Source organism: Drosophila albomicans, chromosome 3 (genome assembly GCF_009650485.2).
Source record: "Drosophila albomicans strain 15112-1751.03 chromosome 3, ASM965048v2, whole genome shotgun sequence".
In the NCBI taxonomy this organism is placed as follows: Eukaryota; Metazoa; Arthropoda; class Insecta; order Diptera; family Drosophilidae; genus Drosophila; species Drosophila albomicans.
This window is the reverse complement of record NC_047629.2, coordinates 5,378,794-5,389,703: the sequence shown is the minus strand read 5'-3', so window position 1 is coordinate 5,389,703 and position 10,910 is coordinate 5,378,794. Positions and strand designations below refer to the sequence as shown.

Here is a 10,910-nt window from a genome sequence, read left to right as displayed (position 1 = left end):
TGAATGTCGATTATAATTTATTGTCGTTCTTATCAAAGTATGTATGTAGTACATGTCCCGTCCATGTCTATGGACGGTTCGGAGGTTGGATAGTCGCCCAAATTTTTATTATCGCCACATTTCGCTCACTATGAACGTCTTCTACTTATACTTAAACTATTCTAAGTTTTTGGCTTTTATTTTAAACATAAACATGCGCGAACGCACATAAAACAGAATGCATATATATAATTTTTCGATGATTTTTGCATTAGTTAAGTGTCGTTTTTACTAATTTTTGATACTAGTTTACACATATACATCATATATATACATATATATATTAATATATATATACATACATATATATATCGAGTATATACATACTACAGATATAATTGACACGAGTATTGTAGCGCGACCCATGTTGAGTACGTTAATAAATTAAAACGAATTTGTTTAAATGTCAAAACAAAAACATCTGAAACCAAACAAATGACACCTCTTTGATTTCTAGTAATTTATAAGCTTTATCTTCTGTAACTGATAGCATGCTGATAAGCTCCTATATGACGTATCGCAGCCTTGGCTATATGTTTCGATATTATCTGTGCTTTGTATAGATACACGTTTGGATTATGTGCTTTTTGGCGCAACAAGGTTACTGATTAATTGATAAAGGGACCCTTCACAAGCCTATTTATCATTTAGGAAACGGCAAAAAGACAAGTCACTAAATCACTTTTATGCCTTATGCGATAAGAAGTATTTATTTTTGGCCACTTCAATAGAAATTTTCGCGCTTGCAAAGTATTTGCCGATCAACCTCAAAACCTAGAGCTTGAAAAATGTTGCGATTTCAAAGAGATTTACAATTTTCGGCCATATAATTTTGAGTAATTTTAAAATAGTTTTTGGATTTTTGTTTGTATTGTATGTTTTTACTAGATGATTATGAGCTCTACATAATTGGTTTATGTGTATATATATTAATGGGGTTTGGTGTTGTACGGTAGCTGATAAAAATGTCAAAATTTCAATTAATCATTAAGGTTGTCAAATTGACACTTAAAATTTCTGCTGTGTCATTTTCTGCCTGAAATTAAGAAATATATGTTTTGAACTGATACTTTTGATTATCAGTTTAAATTGAGTTCTTAGCGCGCCTAATTCTCTATACGGTAAACTATAAGTTAGAGAGGGACAACAGCTTGGATGCATACCACAAGTGTTTAAAAGAGTGTCAGTGTTGTAAAGCAGTTAAATTTGTTTGCCAGCTGATTTCATTAGAGCTCAACAAATTGTTGCATTAATTTCATAAGCATGTCTAAAGCAATTAAATACTATTACGATTTATTGTCCCCACCATCGCGTGCTCTTTGGATTGCGCTAAAATTGGCGAAAACGCCATTCGAAGATTGTCCCGTGGCATTGCGCAAAAGTAAGTTTATTATTTGTTGACTGGTGTCGGCAATTCAAAGTCCATTCTCTCCATAGAGGAACAACTGACTGATGAGTACAAGCGCATCAACCGTTTCCAGAAAGTTCCTGCCTTGGTCGATGGAAACTTTCACCTCTCCGAGAGCGTGGCCATGGTGCGGTAAGTTAACGATACCCTAAAATTATTGGACATTTAATCATTTATAAACTCTGTAGCTATCTGGCCGATTCAAAGAAGCTTACAGAGCAGCTGTATCCCACTTCCTTAGAAGAACGCGGTCGTATTGATGAATATTTGGAATGGCAGCACTTGAACTTGCGTTTACCCTGTAGCCTATACTTTCGGGAGGCCTGGCTCTTCCCCGCAAACGGAATTAAGCCCAAGCCAAAACAGGAGCAAATCGACAAATTAGTTAAAAATGTGGAGGCCGGTTTTGGTCAGTTGGAACGCCTATGGTTGGAAAAAGACTACTTACTTGGCCCAAACTTAACGGTTGCTGATTTGTTCAGCTCCTCAGACATTGAACAACTGAGTTAGTAGACTCCATTCTAAACATTCTAAATATCAACATGTCCCAATGAATCTTTTTTATTTGTAGAGCTCTGCCAGTACACTGTGAGTGAGAAGAAGTTCCCAAAGGTGGCAAAATGGTTAGATCGTGTTCGTGAAGCAAGTCAACCACATCATGAGCTGGCTCATGCATTTCTTAACAAGAAGCCTCAGCAAGCTGCTCAAAGCAAGGCTTAGAATCTAAGATTCAGAGTCCGAGTAGATGCCATGCCCAGTCCTTATGTTAGACAAAATGGTTTATCCGTAGAAATTTTGGAACCTGCATTTATGTTTGATTTTGTAATCAGTTCAGCTTATTTTTGTTATTTTAAATTACATTCTATTTAGTTTTGTGTTTTAAACTGATTTTGTTCTTTTCAGCAGCTATACATAATCGTTGTATTTGTTGTATAAATATGTGCTAATATTAGGAAATGCAATTAATCAATGTCAAGTTTCCGAAATGATCCCTCAATGCCAAAGAGCGTCTCCGAGTTAATTGGCTGACCGCGGCGCAGTTTCTCATTTGTACCATATACCACATCCTGTTCAAAGAATTCCGTGTAGTCGGTCAGTTTTTGTGTCCAAGTGTCTACAACATTCTGTATGCTTCCATTTGTGCCTCCGTATTCAACGGGAAGACACTCCTTGGGCACGTGTTGATACAGTGTCTCCAGCTTGGAGTGTATATGGAACTTTGAAAAACAAAAAGTATTTCATATTAGCTTGATATCTTAACAGTGTTTAATGCTGAAACTTACTCGCTTGCGAATTTTGTCACTCATCAAGCTCTTTGCAATGGACATTGCCTTTTCGGCTGTGGAAGGTGCGTTGATAAAGTGGAAACCTTTGGGTCTGTACGGCAAAGCCTTGTCACCCAGCACGGCGAGTTTCTTGATCAGCACCACATCGAACTGGAACATGTGACCAGCTGTCACGCCTTTCATATCAATAATCTCCACGAATCCAGATACCATAGCATTGTCATCTTCACGTATTTGAATTTCCCCCAGCATAGTGTTAACCTGCATCACCTCTGCTATGGAATACTTGTTGGAATCGTACTGGGCATATCGTGAAATGTGAATGCGTGGTCCATCCGGTTGCAAAGGTTGCGACAATCGTAACAGGCAACTTTTAAGAGGAAATAGACAAATAAATGGAAAATTTACATATTTTAAAGAGCTATAGTATTTACCCCGTCTTGAGTATGTTCAACTGTTTTTCACCCACAAAGCGATTTTTGTAGAGCTCAGGAACTGCACCTCGCATCGCATAGAAATTGTCTAGCTTCAATTTGGTCTTCTCCAAGCTGTACTTACACCCGCGCAGAAAAGCAACCAGAAACTGGGCATCTTCGCGAGCTTTCAAGTGGGGCTGCTTTGCAATCCATGTGCGAAGTGCTTCGATGTCCTCGGGAATGCGATCGGGCACCTCGCCCAATTCCTGCTGAGCCTTCAATGCCAATTCAGCGCTGAGTGGTCGAATGACATTATCATCGATGGATTGATTGGACGACATGGTTTAGGTACAGGTTCGGTTATCTGCATAGATATGATTATACATAGAACTTTGATTTATTAAAGTTTGTCTTTCAATAGTCAACTTCCGGAGCCATTTGCCATGCCGTGTCGTGTCGTGTCGATTAGATATGGTCTAAGGCTACCAGTTAACGCAAATGCACCATTTGGCAAATGATTTGTCATAGATTTGAGCAAACCCTTGGGCAAATACCAAACACTGATAGATAACAATAACAGTATAACTATCTCAGGGCTTGGGTACGGCTAAGTCACTGTGACAAATGGCTGGTAATGTGTAAACCGCTATCAACCGTATAAGGTGGGCCTTGGCTTGACTTTAGAATGTGGCACAATGCTTAGTTTAATTCTCGTGCCGCTCGACCTCTACTCACAATTGTCTTCAATTTAATATGATATATATAGAGCAGATAGAGGCAAGTAGTATATTTTTGTTGTATATATGCACATATAATTGGGTAAGCGTAATATTCACGTCGGATTGCGCTACGTATTTAAATATCGAACCACTAACTACTGAACTCGCCTGTGGTCTGTACGCGACTGTCACCGGTTCGGCATGGTCGTTACCGTTTTTGGATCTCTGCTGTGTGGGTACTCGTACTGACACTCGCACTCAGAATCGGATTCATTTTCGGACTGGCGACTGGGACTGGGGGCGGCGGACTCTTTCGTTTCGTCACGGCGAGCTATGACGCATAGACTAATGACAGTTGTTGTCACTGCAAGAATCAGCCGAAGAGCAGCAAACCGTATGCGAGAATTGAACTTGTTGGTCTATACGGAAGCGATTGTAATGAGTGCTTAACCCCAGATAAGATAAGACAATGTAAGGAATACTAAAAACGCTCATTACTCAGCCATCAATTCAATGGGCGACTTCTCAGTTAATATATTCAAACTGACTGTTAAACTTAACATCTGTTCTCACTCCTCAGCACTATCAATACTGTCCCTGGGCCCATTTATCAGCTAGAGGCAGATATCTAAAGTATTTCCATTTACCTGTCTATACAGCCAGATAAGGGCATTATCGTTAAACATGATACATCTGTGTTGTGTTGTTTTTTTTTTTAGTATTCACTCGGGGTTTCGCTTTTTACATAGCACAACAAATTATCATTACTTATCGCTATATTTTATGTTAGATATTTGCACAAATAAAGCAAACGAAATCGCACGTATTTTGGTTTGATCGGGTTTTGACACGTCATTGTGGAAAAAGAACCGTATTAATTATTTTATAACACCAAAATGGTTTGAATCACTTAGATAAACGACCTATTTTATATCTGCATATGCAGAATGTTCTTTGTATTGAAGAAGGACTAGCTTCTCTGAAATAACTTTAATTGTTAACAATATATATACTTTATGAAGTATTTAATTTATAAACTTTTCCGTTGCCGTTCAGTAATAAACAAATTCTAAAAGGTTCCTCAAAATTGATTACTTTAACTAACGAGATGCATAATTATTTTATGCCCCTTCTGAAGAACTACAGTAATTTTGAATTTGGAATAAAAATGTAATCTTATTGTTTCCTGGAAATTCGATAAATATCACATCATAATTGAAGAAATGAAAAAATTTTAGTAGACCAAAGAGTAGTTGTTATGATTATACTAAATGGTTTTTTATTATGGAAAATTAGGTAATGGATATCTCACAATCAAGCATACTCAATTATATCTATTCACTTATAATTCACATTCAAAAGTTGCTTTTTACTTTTACTTCATTGAAAGAAACCGGATTTGCCAAATCTTCAATGATATTCTGGTCACCGGTTTTAGAGAAATATGACATATAGAATTTGCACAATGAACTCTAGTGTCTCATTTGACATGCGGTTGATTTCGACAAGCTAGCTTAGTCTTTTGACTTGATAATTGTCTAATTTTCTCGGTATCTAATTTGTATATTATATACTATACTTTAAGCTTATTGTTTTTTGGTCATTCCCAAAACTGCGAAACAAAAAATGAAATGCACGTAGATTTAAGAACAGACATCTGCGGTGAATAAGTGGATCTACTTCATGGTGTACTATATAATTAACGATATCACCAATTTTATGTATTTAATATAATTACATTACGTTACCAGTAAAGCACACACAATGATTTGTGGTTTTAATGCAGATTAGTCACAAATAAAACATTATGTGTGTTTTTTAAAGATTTTAGTCAACTATCAGATTTGGAAATGAAGAGGATTTAAAGAAAAACTAATGACAACTTTAAATAGTGAAATAAAACCGCCAGTTTTTACTTTCGCAAATTTTATTTTATTTTATAAAAATTTATAAAAAGATATTGCCAACTTAAATGTGTTCTTTTTTTTTAAGTATTTGTATATTTATACTTAAAAACAAAAGTATTTATATAGCTAATACTAACGCAAAATATTTATAATAATTGTTATATTTCAAATTGTGGATTGTGGATTTTCTTGAGTTCTTGAATTTTTATTATTACAATCGCACACAAACAAATTTATGATAATATCACATTATTTAAATATAAACAATTAGAAATGTTTATGTTCAAATCAAATACAAAATGCGGGCAGCTCATAGTTGCTTTAACTCGGGCCAATCTGTTCGTCCTTATGAAGCAATACTGTACTTAATTATAAGGCAGTTGCGGCTGAGAAGTTCTCAATTGTTTTCTTTTATGTACTTATATATGCCTAAATAACTAATAGGTTTATATTTTATGTATCTTGTTTATATGCATTTTATAAAGTTTATTATAAAAAAGGTAGATGCAGTTAATCAATCCTGCTATTCGGTCAAATAGATGGTGTCTGCATGCACGATTGGCAAGTTATATTTGAAAGCACACAATTCTCGAAAGAAAATTCAAAGTTTTGGTTCTTGAAGGGTTTGTAAGGCCGCTTTGTGGGTTCTGCTGTCTGACAGTCGTGGCTCGATATCGAGTTCGTTCTAAATTCCAATAGAATTCAGCGTAGACATTTTCTAGCCAGTTCGCATTTGAATGAGAGGAGGAAGGAAATTATAAGCATTCAGTTGAAGCTTGGCTACAGCTAAGCTTAAAGCTAGATCTTAACTAAGCCAGGCTCGCCATGTGAGCAGCAGTATCAGCACAGAGACAATTAGACTGTGCTTTCGTCTTGGGCTGTTTGCAGAGTTGTTTTCTGAGGTTTCATTTGTGCCCGACACTAACGGCGATGTCCAACGCTGCTCCTCGTCCACATCGTTGATACTGCGGGCGCACTGCATCCACATCCGAGACGACAATTTGGGTCGGGCATGCGCCACTTTCATGCGGTCGTCATTGAACTCCCAGTAGCCCAAGTTCTTGAAGAAATATGTCTTGCCGTTCTTATACTGGAAGGCGGCATCGATATTATAGCCGACGCCCGCCCAGATGGACATATCTCTGGGATAGTCGAGTTCCACCTTGCCAGTGTTTTCATCTATGCGCCAGTATAAGGTGCCACTCGTCAGATATGTGCGATTGTTGTGACCCCAGACGAATGCCGCATCGATTTGGTTGAGTGTCGGAGGCAAGCCCAATGTGGTCAACGGTTGCGGATAACCTGGCACCAAGGTGACCGAATCAAAGACGTAATACTGTTTGCCTGCGAGTAAATATATTTAGTTAGATATAGCTAATAAACATATGTATATTTCGCTTACCGATAAAGAAGACAATCTGTCGCTGCTGATTCTCAAAGACAGCGTCAACTTTGTTAAAGTCCTCAGGAAGTGCGGCCCAGTGACGACGCGTTTCCGTTGGGTATCCATTGTACAAGCCGTTGGCACCAATACGCCAGAGGAACTGTTAATAGAGAAAGGTGGTTAGGTTACGACACTGCATCATCTATTCGCTACTCGATGCTTACTTGTCCTCTGAAGATGAATAATTCACTGCGAATCATGGAAATCGCATCGTAGCTGGTCATACAACTGTCCGGCTTCGGTTTGCGTGGTTTATGGGGTTTGTGTGGCTTGTTCGGTTGCTGGGCGTTCGGATAGTTGTAAGGTCTATACGGCTGTCCTGACCACGCTCTTCTCGTTGGCATTGTTGCTCTCGTTGTTGCTTTTGTTGTTGTTGTTGTTGGTCGTACAGTTGTTGTTGTTGTTGTCATGCGTTCGCGGTCTCGTTCCCGCTCTCTTTCGCGTTGAATTCGTTCCCTCTCTCGTTGTTCGCGCTCTCGTTCCCGTGCTCGATTCCATTCGATTTCCCGGTTTCTCTCCCGCTCCCGCTCACGTTCGCGTTCCCGTTCCCGTTCACGGTCACGTTCCCACTCCCGTTCTCGCGTGCGATCACGATTCGGATAATTGTTGGGATAGTAATTGGGATAGTATGTGAGAGTGCGCGCTGTTGTCGTCGTTGTTGTTGGCGTCGTTTGTGGCCGATAAGGACCCCAAACCTTTTCCTTGGCCCCATAAAGTTCCTGTATGCCATTACGATCATCATCAGGCAACTTGCCATCCACCTCGTTGTTCTGATACCAGGGAAACATGACCGCATTCTGGTCCGAGGAGTGGCCCAAGCCCAGGGAATGACCCAGTTCGTGGAGGGCCACGTTCAGAAAGTTGGTGCCTGAAAAACGCAATGAAAATGCGACTGGTTAATGGCAAGAGTGACTGACACAAAGGCATCGCCGTCGCCTTGACGACTTTGTAAGTGGCATAAAAATGGCGTCGCTGCAACATTTTGCAGCAAGAAAAAACACGTAGTAAGAAGGCATTTAACCGCAGTGATAGACTTGCAGTTAACCTGGACCAAGAAGCAAAGATTAAAACTGCAAGAATTTTAACTATTTTCTTCGCAAATGTCGTGATTTTTAACTAAAAACTATTCCTTGCATGTCTTAGTTATATTTCTCATGTAAAGCAACAGCGAATCATCTAGAGTTCGCTTATATCGGAGAACTTCAGTATATACCCTCCACGCTCGCTTTATGGCTAGAGGGTATGGAAAATGCTTATTGCTGCGTTTGCCAAAGTCGCGCGTCATGCTGACAATTTTTTATTGGCATTAAAAACCATTAAAAACGTCGACATTGGGTTGAGCTTGTCGATAGGAGTGCGGTTCAGGGGTTTGTCTTTCACATTGGGGAGTGGGGGTTGAGAGTTTGGGAGAGCTTTTTACTGTTGCTGTTGCTGTTGCTAGGGTCACGATTTATAGCGGTAAATTACAAAACACATGCAGGCCGCCAGGCTACATGGCAAACAGACAAACTGCGACTACGGCTGCGACTGCGACTGTGAGTCCGTCGGCGCCAGTTGCTCATTTGTTGTTCTGAGGTTCCGGCAATGCGCCGTTGCGTATGCAACGTTTATTGATTTTCCCCCTTCGGGCTGCCTGCGGTTTTGGCGCCTGCAATTTACCCGCAGCTTTTTAGCCGCGATGTGACCGCAGTAGCAGCAGCAGCATCAACAGCAGCAGCAGCTGGTCGTGATTATTATTATCTATTACTATTATTATTATCTAATGTAATTAAATTATGCATTCATTTACTGAGCTGACCGCACAAACACATTCACACACACACAGACAGACTCACCTCGACTATCATCGCTGCTGGCATCGAATTCCCAGATCTCCTCTGCATCGAAATGCGCATCGCCGCCACGCCCAACGCCGGGATAGAAGGCGTGTGCCAGCACCTGGCCAGGTCCATCAAATTTATAGCCATCGCCGTGATCGCGTCTGCAGAATAGAATAGAATGAAAGCTCGTTATGTTTATAGAGTTAACTGACTACAGGCCGTTGATTAGTCAATGCAATGGCATTGAAATTACGAGCTGTCTATGTGCACACACGCGGTACTTATATACTCATCTACTGGCATATAAAAACAGCATAAACTCTTTGATTTGAAATTGGTTATGGCATAGCAGAAAAAACACCCACGCACACCCTGGAACATGGGTAACATGCAGCACTTCTCTCTCTCTCTCTCTCTCTCTCTTACTCGGTTGTCGTCATCGTCATCATCATCGGTTTCATGGTTTAATACTTGGATTATTTATCGCTGCCTGGTTTTAAGTGCAATTTTATGTGTTTGCCCATGGTGCACAAGGTTTATGGCACTACATAACGATTTTTCTTTTTATGATTTACCCCACCTCCCATCCAATCCCCCTTACATTCCCTGTTTGTGTATATACGCACCGTGCAAAAAGAACCTGGATATCCGCCTGATCGCTGTACACTTCACGAAATGTCAACTTCGAATTGTTCTCCCACACTTTCAATGCTCGGGCCAAATTCATGCGAATTTTGTCAGCATCGGGCATTGACTGATTCACCAAACTGTAAAGAGAAAGAAAATGTCCAAGTTAATAGATGTTTTAAAACTGTTATTTATGTGCTTTGATTGTCCTGATAGATTTAATAAATGGACACAAAACGTTATTAAATTATTTACAATCTGTGTAATTTGTCAAATAATTGTGAAATTGTTCATTTCAATTGAATTGCAGCTTTTTATTGATTTGGAATTCAATTGACACTATGTCACAAAAGGATAATATATTGAAGCCAGACTCCTTTAAGTTGAAATGAAGTGAAAATCAAATTTCAAAGTGCATGCCAAGACTCCTCCAGCAAGCTAGATACACAGCTCACACTGTATAACATTCTATCTTTGCACATTGTTCGCTGACATTTTGGCCTACAACTTTGTCTCAACATGGTCATGTTGCAAAAGATACAAACCGCTAATATGAGGCGACTACAGTCCTTACCCCAAGCAACGAACTCTCACACACACACATACACATAACTTTCACTTTGTGATGCAAAAATACACTATTTTGTTTGCTACATATACAAGTAAGGAGGAAAATGGGGAGTAAAACTGTCACTTAGTTTACTATTTTTGGAAATTTTGTGCCAAAGTTGGCTGCAAATTTACCTGAAAGGCAAACACAGGCCGAGAGACGAGAGCCCCGAACTGAAACCCAACCCAACTTGTACCGCAACTCTTCACTTACGACTTTTACTCGATTTCCGCTTGGACAGAAGTTTTTAGACCCGGTCTGTTACCTATCTTGCCATGTTGCTATCCCTAGCATATTTGCCGTGCAGCGCAGAGCACTCTTCTCATGTTGTTTGTTCCAACGTGTTTCAACATTTTATGCAAATTAGTTATGTTTCTTTTATGCCATTGTAGCCAGGGCCACGTCTGTTGCTCTTTACTAAAGCAAAAAGTTTTCTCCTCGTTTTTTCCTCTTCTTTTTTTTCTATGTATGTGTGGTTTACATAAAATCCCCAGGCCTGGACAGCTGCTGCTGGCTAGTATCCTGGGTTTCTTAATTTCACATCCATTTTTTTTTTTGCTTTGCCTTTCCCATTTTTTTTTTGTGTGCACTCCTTTTTGTCATAGCTGTACTGCCTGTGAGCGCTTGGCTTGAC

General features: G+C 39.5%; 3 protein-coding genes across 3 annotated transcripts in view; 1 reads left to right on the top strand and 2 right to left on the bottom strand.

Annotated features, from left to right (window-relative positions):
* Positions 1–1,208: 1,208 nt before the first annotated feature.
* Positions 1,209–2,326, top strand: LOC117570046 (glutathione S-transferase theta-1-like). The gene is made up of 4 exons (XM_034251474.2): positions 1,209–1,420; positions 1,477–1,579; positions 1,636–1,952; positions 2,019–2,326. Exons 1-4 carry the CDS (start codon positions 1,303–1,305, stop codon positions 2,165–2,167), a joined length of 687 nt encoding a protein of 228 aa, XP_034107365.1. The 5' UTR covers positions 1,209–1,302; the 3' UTR covers positions 2,168–2,326.
* Positions 2,327–2,409: 83 nt separating this feature from the next.
* Positions 2,410–4,060, bottom strand: LOC117570045 (alpha-tocopherol transfer protein). The gene is made up of 4 exons (XM_034251471.2): positions 3,885–4,060; positions 3,168–3,513; positions 2,731–3,103; positions 2,410–2,664 (listed from the first exon to the last, which is right to left on the bottom strand). The coding sequence occupies exons 2-4, from the start codon at positions 3,488–3,490 to the stop codon at positions 2,410–2,412; spliced, it is 951 nt and encodes a 316-aa protein (XP_034107362.1). The 5' UTR covers positions 3,491–3,513; positions 3,885–4,060.
* Positions 4,061–5,793: 1,733 nt separating this feature from the next.
* Positions 5,794–10,910, bottom strand: part of LOC117572749 (matrix metalloproteinase-2) — an 89,930-nt gene continuing 84,813 nt past the window's right edge. Inside the window, exons 4-8 of the mRNA XM_034255825.2 lie at positions 9,666–9,806; positions 9,055–9,200; positions 7,384–8,087; positions 7,178–7,319; positions 5,794–7,119 (exon numbers count right to left, since the gene is read on the bottom strand). Coding sequence (XP_034111716.2) covers positions 6,581–7,119; positions 7,178–7,319; positions 7,384–8,087; positions 9,055–9,200; positions 9,666–9,806 — 1,672 coding nt within the window. The 3' untranslated portion in view covers positions 5,794–6,580. The remainder of the gene's footprint in view (positions 7,120–7,177; positions 7,320–7,383; positions 8,088–9,054; positions 9,201–9,665; positions 9,807–10,910) is intronic.

Bases quoted from the DNA above. Each gene is read 5' to 3' on its own strand.
- LOC117570046 (XM_034251474.2), top strand. From the start codon at position 1,303: ATGTCTAAAGCAATTAAATACTATTACGATTTATTGTCCCCACCATCG. The intron at 1,421-1,476 runs GTAAGTTTATTA...TTCTCTCCATAG, and splicing joins TCCCGTGGCATTGCGCAAAA to AGGAACAACTGACTGATGAG. The intron at 1,953-2,018 runs GTTAGTAGACTC...TTTTATTTGTAG, and splicing joins CTCAGACATTGAACAACTGA to AGCTCTGCCAGTACACTGTG.
- LOC117570045 (XM_034251471.2), bottom strand. From the start codon at position 3,490: ATGTCGTCCAATCAATCCATCGATGATAATGTCATTCGACCACTCAGC. The intron at 3,104-3,167 runs GTAAATACTATA...TCCTCTTAAAAG, and splicing joins TTGAACATACTCAAGACGGG to TTGCCTGTTACGATTGTCGC. The intron at 2,665-2,730 runs GTAAGTTTCAGC...TGTTTTTCAAAG, and splicing joins GTGACAAAATTCGCAAGCGA to TTCCATATACACTCCAAGCT.